The 9,852-nt window shown below is 32.5% G+C and overlaps 1 protein-coding gene across 1 annotated transcript in view; it reads left to right on the forward strand.

The window, feature by feature from the left end:
• Positions 1-9,852, forward strand: part of CALCRL (calcitonin receptor like receptor) — a 39,500-nt gene that overhangs the window by 24,287 nt on the left and 5,361 nt on the right. The window contains exons 8-11 of the mRNA XM_011356414.2: positions 2,341-2,401; positions 2,483-2,549; positions 6,981-7,199; positions 7,361-7,402. Of these exons, the coding sequence (XP_011354716.1) occupies positions 2,341-2,401; positions 2,483-2,549; positions 6,981-7,199; positions 7,361-7,402 (389 nt within the window). The remainder of the gene's footprint in view (positions 1-2,340; positions 2,402-2,482; positions 2,550-6,980; positions 7,200-7,360; positions 7,403-9,852) is intronic.

Here is a 9,852-nt window from a genome sequence, read left to right on the forward strand (position 1 = left end):
ACAACATATATTAAAATATTTTTAGGCTAACTCATATGCAAATTTATTACTATTTTATGATAACCCAATATTTGTTTTCCAGTGTATTTCAATTCCAATTTTCTTTTTAGTGAAAAAAACATTTATTTCAAAAATGATGATAATTGCCACTAAATATTTATTGGGTTCCAGATTGAAAATTGGAGCTAACGAAAATAATTGACCATGTTTTTGGGAGAGTTTTTAATTTATTTCCCTTATTAAGAGAGTAAGCTATATCTCTTACTTCTTTGTATTTTCTTTACCCTATATTTGAACCTCCTTCTTCCTGTCTCTTTAAGAGTAGAGAAGAGAAAGCGGAGATCTCAGGAAAGGAGGAAGGAAAATCATAACTTTTTCTTTTTTTTACCTACATGAAACCTTCAAATTCCATATGTGGATAAGATAAAGTTTGGGCTCATTAGATTATTATTTAATAAGTATTTACACTGGTCACACATGAAATGTTAGATTTTCTAAGTATTTGGCACATTTAATGAATTGCTTTATAATTAAGATAATTAAGATTTTTTCAACAGAATGAAATAATCAAGGAGTTCATGATGACATAATTAAAATAAATGTAAGTAGATGTAAAGTCATTCATGTGTGAAACTTTTGTACTTAAAATTACATAATAACTAAAACACACTAGAAAAATACACATCTACTAAATGTAGTAAATTTAGACTATACACATTTTCTTGGATGTATACCATTATAAATCTTTGGAGTCAATGGCTAAAAACTTTAGGGGCACCTCTAGAGGAGAATGAAGGCTAGCATTTTACAAATCTGAAACATTAGTGTGTAAGATTTTGTGTTGAGGAGAGAAAATTCCATGTTTCTATATAACTGAGCTAAACTAGATGTTGCTTTACATGTGAATTCATAAAAAACTAAATATTGATTGATTTCTATTTTTCCTCACAGGTTAGTTGTAAAATGTTCCAGTTCATTCATCTTTACCTGATGGGTTGTAACTACTTTTGGATGCTTTGTGAAGGTGTCTACCTACACACACTCATCGTGGTGGCTGTGTTTGTGGAGAAGCAACACTTAATGTGGTATTATTTTCTTGGCTGGGGTAAGTACCATTACACATAACTGCTGATTCATCTTGTTAAGAAAGCTTTCAGAGGATGCAGTGTTCCTTTGTAATAAAAATTCATTTATTGTTAATCATTTTAAAACAATTTCAGGTGATTAACCTTTGCTTATTGCTATAAATTGAAATATTTAAATAAAATATCACTAATTAGTTGCTTTCAGTAGTCACGGGTCAATTATTAAGACAACGTTCTTTTTCTATTTCATAATCCAATGTGTATTCAGCTAAATGCATAGTAACTAAAAGAATATAACTAGAGTCATGAATTAGGGATCTAGTTTTTGGATTATTCTGAGTTTTCTTTTTCCTCATGTGCAAAATAAGGGCATTAGGTTTAACCAGCTTTGAAGTTCTATTTTTAGAATGTTTCTTTAAAAAAAACCCCATCATCTTATCTAAGAGTAGAGGGATCAGTATTAAATAAGAACATGCAAAAGATTTATTTTTCCAAACAAAATTGTCTGACATGGTATTATTCACAAAGCAAACAGTATAAACATCTAGCATATTAAAAAAAAAAAGGGAATAATGCAAAATATAAAATGCTGAAAATAAATTTAGTAGGACCAGTTTCCAGAAACATGACTGAAATTATACTTTGTATGTCTATCTATCTAGTCAGATAATATAAATATATACAATTATGTATACATGCATAATCATTAGTGCATTCAGGTTACCTTTATAAAATATTTCTTCATGTTTGAAAGATCTGATTTAGAATGCTCAAAACGTGTAAAATTTCTGATACATAAAACATCTCTATCTTCCTTCTCTCTTTCTTTACATAGTCAGTCTCAACTTTTTCCCATATGTAATCATCTACCAAATACTGGCCAATTACATCTTGCAGAAAATATATGAATACTAGATTTTTTCTAAGCCTTGGGGCTTAGGCAGCACATTTATGGACTTAAGACTCTGGAGTACACTGATTCAAAATGGCTCATATTAGAAGAAAATGTACGTACACACACACACACACACACACACACACACACACACACACAAACCTGAAAATATAAATAAGCTAACAATTTATCATAGTTAGTGCTTGACTATATGGATAATATTTACTCAATAAACATAGTGACGAGTTATTTTTGCTTGTAGAGTATCTATCTCTGAGGTTCACATTTCATGACATATTTTAGGAGTTTCATAAATAGAGAAACTTGCCTATTCATTTTCTTTTTCTTTGATATTTGCAGGATTTCCACTGATTCCTGCTTGTATACATGCCGTAGCCAGAAGCTTATATTACGATGACAAGTAAGATAATATCTCTTTCTGATTTCTATTGGAACTAAGTAAAACAAAAATCTTCGACATAATTTCTGTTTTTCCTCCTAGCTGCTGGATCCGTTCTGATACTCATCTCCTCTACATTATCCATGGCCCGATTTGTGCTGCTTTACTGGTATGTAATTAAAGTTCTCCTGTTTCCATCATTGTTCATATTTCAACTTCATTTCCTGAATCATCTGGCCTATGCTATCCTTTAGGATCTTGTGGACATAGACAATAGACAATGTGCTCACAGTGTTTAATTGTTAAGAGTCTGATGAAGGTGTCGTATTTGAGTTGTTGGCAAGAAGAGTGAAGAAACTAATTCACAAGGGATGATGAGGCACCAGGGACCAATAGTAGGAAATTGTTATCATGGCTACACCTGAAGAGAGGACAGAGCAGAGCTACTGGATTTGAGAGAGTGCTGGGAGGGGTTGTCTAACAGAGCTCTGGCCTCAGGTAGACAAACCACAGCTTGGAAGGGAAAAAGAAGGAGAAAGAAATACTCAAACTTCTCTCTCTTCCCATGCTCTGCTTTCTCGGTTCTCTCCATTGGTCAAATACAGCAAATGCCAGAGGGCAATAAAGTCTGGGTAATGACATAGTTCTCCGAGGTGTCTCAGAGCCTCTTAGGGCACAGAGCAGAAGAGAAAAGGGCTGAAGATGAATCCAATAAGTGGGGATGGCAAACAAGAAAAACAAAGACAGCTATATTGGTAATAAGAGTAATATTCCAATAAAGAAAATACTTTAATTTGGGAAAAGAGCATTGTTTAAACTGTTGTTTTATTACTATAATGATCTATTACTATAGATTATTTTTACTATCATTATAAGTGCACTGCACAATTTTAAGTGTGGTTGCAAGGAAACAGGTCATATTTAATGCTTTCATTACATTATATCAACGGAGAAATGAATTAATCCAAATTAATATGCTTTCTCTCATAGTGCATTAAAGAACAGAGTATATTTACAGTTAGAGATAATTGTAGCTGATATTTGATTATATATAAAAAGACAAAGGTGGTATGTTTCTCAGCCAAGATTCAAAGCTTCCTAACCTTTGTTTTCAGATTTTTTATTTTTTAGACAAATCTTCTATTATTTTACTATATTTGCTAGCCGTAATTTAGTATATGGTTATGTCTGAATATAGTTCAAGCCAGCTCAAATGTATCATTGTTATGTCATTCTCAAAAAGCATGTCATAACTAAGAGGGTACATTCTGAAGGCTTATTGCCTGGATTTAAAGTCTTCTTCAACCTCTTACTTGCTGTGTGACCACTGAATTAATCATTCTGTGCCTCAAGTCTCTAATTTGTAAAACAGAGAATGTATTAATAGTGACTTTTAATTTTTAACAAGGAATTAATAAATAAGTTAATACATAAAAAGTGCTTAGCCTGGCATGTATAAAGCACGTAGTAATTGTCAAATTTCTGGTTTGTGTCTGGCCATACAAGACATCAAAAAATCAACAAATGGAATTTATTATATCTCATGGAAATTTTAATATACCTTAATGTAGTGTCTAGCAAAAATTTCAGAGGCAGAAGTATTTCCTTTTCTTGCTCCCTGCACATACTAGGGACACGTGTGACACATTGCGTTTAAGCTGTACTCTGATATGGCCTAGCTTTGTATTTATTGTTCTCAAAGAGCCAGCATTGAAACTTAGCTTTATCACTGCTGGCTGTGGATCTCAGGGCAAGTTCTGTTTTGTTTTTTCTTTTTTTGTTTTGTTTTGTTTTGTTTTGTTTTGTTTTCTATGACTTTGTTTTCTCATCCGTGCTTATGAAATAATAAGAATATCTCATGCGATGTTGTAAGGATTAAATGAGATATATTCTATTAAATAATTAACACAGGGCCTAGAATATAATAAACTCTCAAAATGCTTTAAAAAGTTTCTTGATTTGTACAATTTTATATCATGATTCTGTTCTGAGGGGAACACAAAGATACATTGTTTGGGCTACGCAGGAGTTTCAAGAACAAATACAGGGCAAAATTGTATTATAAGAGTGGAATGTGATTCAATGCCTATATCAGAGAGTTTCAGGAAGAAGTAAAAGCACATAGCAAATGAAAAATGTAACAGCAACACACAGAATTTTTAGGAAAGCCTGTCTATATTAACTTTGGGAGGGAAGAGTAGATGATGCCACCAGGGTAAAATGTCATATAAGAATAAAGCCCAAGTTGCTCCATAAAAGGGAAGTGCAAATCCACATTATTTGCATAAAACTGTTGTTCACCTTCTTGACCTGAAAAAAGATTGGAAGCCTATTTTTCTACCAAGATGAACTGTTCTGCTGTTGTTTAAGCTCCATGGGCCCCCTAACCGGTTCTGGACACTGTCAAGGTCTAGGTAGGGGCTCTAGCAATTGTTTATATGGTCACATGTTTTTGTTCAAATTTTATAAGATATTTAAACTGCAATCAGTTTCTTTCCATTCAGACTTCCTCTGCCCATTTCCTCTTGAACAGGGTGGTGGTACTGGAGAGGCTACAGCTTTTTTGAGATCCTGTTAAGGGGAAGTTCAATCGGTTACATTTAATTTCGGTATAGTGAGATATTTATTTAGGTCACTTCAGTGCATTGTTAAGTGACTGGTGGCTGCTCTAGGACAGGAATGTCTTCCAGGAATCCTCCTCCTGCCACTCTTGTTCACCCCGCTTCCTGTCACGACCCTGGGGTGATATCGCGATAGGAAAATATCCTATGGTGCCTATTAGCTTTGCAAACTTTATGGGTGTTGGTGTAAAACAGGGTTTTTTCTCTTCTTAGTTTTTGTCAAAGATAGATGAGATTCAGATACAGTTCATCTGAAATTTTAAATTCTTGTTCTATTTTTATTTAAAATAAGTGGAAGTATTTGCAGAAAATAAAGTAGGGTGACTGTCTAATTTCACAGTTTAAACCAGACTTACCATTTTGGAGAGGTACTTTGCATTTAGAAATTTTCGCACGATGGGCATCTAAATTGCAACATTCCTACTGATTTTTATAATTTATGATTTTTGCATATGAGGATTATACAATATTCAATTTATAAGCAGATAAAGGGCATTATTACCATTTTTTCCCTATGCAATGGCAGTAATTTTCATTTAGTCAAAACTTTAAAACAGCAATGAATGCTTAGGAAGGGAATATAGTGAGATGAGTGGAATAACAGCTGATGTGTTGATTTGTCCTGTTATTCTTACAGCTGTTGAAATGGCTTATTCTGCTTTTGTCTTTAGCAGAGGCATTCCTGTGTCTGTAACCATGTTACTTTTCATAGATGTGCCTCCATCAGGATTGTAGAGAGCTGCATTTTTTTTTTCTTTTGAAGTGTATGTTCCGTTGAATTCTCTAAGAATAGTACTGGAATATTTTTATGCCCACTTATTTCATAACACATACCTTAAATCAGCAAATGTCTGTTCTTCGTTATTATTAAATGAGATGTTACCAATATTTTTCCAATTTATTAAATTATGCAGATATAAATTACATATTGGTATGTAATTTGAAAATTTTAGTTCATTAAAAAAGCACAGATGCTACAAGTCAGAGTGAGAAAAAAGGGAAAGACAATACTATAACAGCATAAGAGCCCTAAGGTACTCTTCTGGAGTGAATGCCCATATCCCTATGGAAGGCACAAGGAAAAGGCATAGAGAGAACAGACAAGAGCAAAAGATATTGACTTGTATCAAAGAGAGAGAGAGAGAGAGAGAGAGAGAGAGAGAGAGAGAGAGAGAGAGAGAGTGCTATTTCAGCAGAACTTGTTTATTTTCTGAGTCACTTAGTTATCTACGCTATATTTTTGAAGTTTTATTTCTCCCTTTCAAAGACAATGTTTTTCTTGGAGAAAGTTGTTAACACACATTAAGTACATAATTACAGAAAGTAATTAACATAACAGAAGGTCCTGTGGGGTGCCACAATTTTTTTTTATCTTTAGGATAAGGTAGGTTGAATATCAACTAGTTCAAGTGTGTGATTCAGTCTACTCACAATGATAGAGGATTACAGTACTATCTTGGAGGAGTTGTGAAGATTATTGTTATAAAAAGAAACAGAAAGATTAAACTAAAAAGATGAAAAAGCTTATTATGATATAATATATATATTTAGAAAGTACCTTAAATGGACACTGATACAGAGGAGACACTTAAAAATTAGAATTTATTATAAACAAATCTTTCTTTTGTTTGAGCTAAAAATATTTAAAAGCTTTAAATTTTGAACCAAAACTCAAAAAAAAAAAAAATTCATAAGATAATGAACAGAGAAAAGCAGATATTCCTCAACTGAATATGTTCCACAATAATTCCACCACGATTTTATTTTTCAAAAACCTAAGTCCATTAAAATCGATGTATTTGTTGAATTAACAACTCAGTTCCAAAAATACAAATTGTATCTCGGGCAAAATTCTCTTTATTAGAATATATTCTGGTACATTGAAAATATTCTAAGATTTATAAAATCAAAGATTCTTTAATAATGCTTCTTAATAATAATATGAAATAATTTTCACATGCCATTTTCTTTTCTTTTAGATAAATCTTTTTTTCCTGTTAAATATTGTACGTGTTCTCATCACCAAGTTGAAGGTCACTCACCAGGCAGAATCTAATCTCTACATGAAAGCAGTGAGAGCTACATTGATCCTGGTGCCATTACTGGGCATTGAATTTGTGCTGATTCCATGGCGACCTGAAGGAAGGATTGCGGAGGAGGTATACGACTACATCATGCACATTCTTATGCACTATCAGGTATGATATTCCTTCATCCGGAAGCAGTTTGAGTAGTTTGGTATTAAATTTACATATAGCTTTGGTTTTATTTTTGACTATATATGCAGTAAATTGGTTACAAATAATGTATTCTATACCTTTTCCATTTGCAATCACATTGTTCAATTTTTCTTTTACAGGGCCTTTTGGTCTCTACAATTTTCTGCTTCTTTAATGGAGAGGTACGGTGATTGATTTTATTCCTTTTACTATTTTATGTTAGCAATTTTTTTCTTTAAAAAATGAGACAGAATTATGAATTCCTAGAACAACTATTTCAGATAATGTTTCTATCAGAAAAGAGAACCATAGACTCTCTTTTCATAGATGCAACTCTTCTTCCCAAGAGCTCCAGACATCTTGGAGTTTAAGGCTTGCGCAAATCCACCCTCACCTCAAAATCAGTAATTTTTATTCGTCTTTTGACCTGTCTTTTGAACTAATCGATCTACAAACAGTGCTAGGCAATCCTTAACCCCAAAGAACATACATACATTCTAATATAAAAAAGAATTGGCTCATTTCCATTCCCTCAAAACTTCCCCCCCAACCCCTGCTTTTTTTTGGCCTGGTCCACAGTGTGGTCTTCAGAAAGAAACAGTTTTACAGTGGATTCTAAAGGACTTTCAAAAATTAAACTTTCAGTTGTAGAGGAGGAGACACAATGGGTTAGGAAATTTAGGAGAATGGAATGCTCTAATTTTAACAAGTCAATGTCATCTTGGATATTTCAAGATTTTTATCCAAGTATTTCCTAATTAAAAGGCTACAGACATTTAAAAAAACTGGTAGTACCATATTTCTTACGTGTACGAATAGTGTTATGCTCAGTGGTTAGAGCTATATGGATTTAGCTCTATATGTTTTTAATCTACTTGACAAATTTTAACCTATTGGACAATTTCAGAAAAATTCAACAAAGTTTAGAAAGCCAGACAGTAACTGAGTGAGAGTGGGATACTTGGAAAATATAAAGCTTATCACGAAGCTTCAGATGGAAAACACATGGAACCAGTTGGCATAACTTTACAGGACTCATTTCTATAAAACAAATCAACATTGGAAATCATGTACATATGAAAAACTCTTAAATATTGCTTTCCTTTGCTTAAGTAATATTTTACTTCTTTCTCTTAGCAGATAATAAAATTTCATGTTTATTTTTTTAATATCAAAATATATTTTAATATTTAAGTATAGTTATTTATTTTACATATTTATTAACAATGATGTGGAGAACAGAAAAACATAGTAGACTATATTTAACATTTTAAAAGGGTAATTCTTTTGCTATGCAGAGGATGAGAGTGACTGTTTTTCTGAAGTCAAAGAGAAGTATAGATAGAGAATGTAATTAGGAAGAATAAATATTTTGATGATAAAACTGAAATAGAAATTGTTATGTACCTCTATAAACTATTATGTGTAAACTGAATTAGACAATTCTATTTACTGCTTACATAAGATTTTACAATTAAATGTAGATGAGAGAGATATGGACAACATGCCAGAGAACATGTGCAAAATGTGAACAATATACTTCTGCACTGGCAGAAACAGATTTGAATTTTATAAAAGGTAAATTGTAAATGTACAAAACATAATCACAAGTAAAATACTTTTTAATAGGAGGCAGTATATAAAGGCACTGATGTGGCAATGCATTTAAACCTCAAAGATTCCACATTGTTCCTGGCTGTGATACCTTGGGCAATACTCTGAACCTTCTGGAGTCTGTCTACCTTTGTTAAAGAGAAACAAAAGCAAATTCCTTACACAAATCTTGCAAGAATAAAGTAAGCTATGAATGTAAAGTTTTAAGCACCATGCTTCACCCTCAGTAGGTTATTTAGTACATTTTAGATTCCTTATTAGAGTTGTCAAATCACTCATTTTCAAAAATACATGTGCAAATGAGGACATTAATCATATTGGAATCAACTCTCAAATTGACCCTTTAGTTTAGAAAAAGTGCCCAGGGAATATCTAAACAAATGCCTAACACTCTTGCTGCACTCTATCTGTGTAAGCAAAAGAGACACAGACCTTGATCTTCTGCCATGTCCTAAAATCGAGAAAATTTTGGCAGTAAAAAATTACAATAATACAAAATCTTTGAGCCAAGTTGTTGCCAAATCTTTTAATTCTTCACAGCATCTCCAATATCTGCCCCCTTTTCTTCATCCCCGTTTGTGTATGACTCATTTCTCATTTTAAGAAATATTATAATCCCTTCCTTTATTATCTCTGCTTTTTTTTTTTATCCTCATAATGTAAAGACACAGCTGTCAATTCATTTTATGTGATTCAACTGTGTTATGTACTTCTTAAAATCATCTGCTCAGACTTAGTTTCCTTCTTGCTTTCCACATTAGGTCAAAATAGCTTGCCTTAGCTTAATATGTTGGTTTTTATTTCACTCTCACATTTTATTTATTTGTAGACAAAATATTTCTATTTGCATTTCTCACTAGTTAAATAATTATGGCTTAACAAGTTCTCAGGCCACATTCATCTCATTTCTAGTCCATTTGGACATAACGTGCACTATTTGCAATGCAAACTAGAGATTCTAGTCATCAGAAGTGCACTACCCAGTCTTAATGGGTATATTTAACAACACTTGAGGGTA

This window comes from Pteropus vampyrus, unplaced genomic scaffold (assembly GCF_000151845.1).
Source record: "Pteropus vampyrus isolate Shadow unplaced genomic scaffold, Pvam_2.0 Scaffold2, whole genome shotgun sequence".
NCBI classification, from domain to species: Eukaryota; Metazoa; Chordata; class Mammalia; order Chiroptera; family Pteropodidae; genus Pteropus; species Pteropus vampyrus.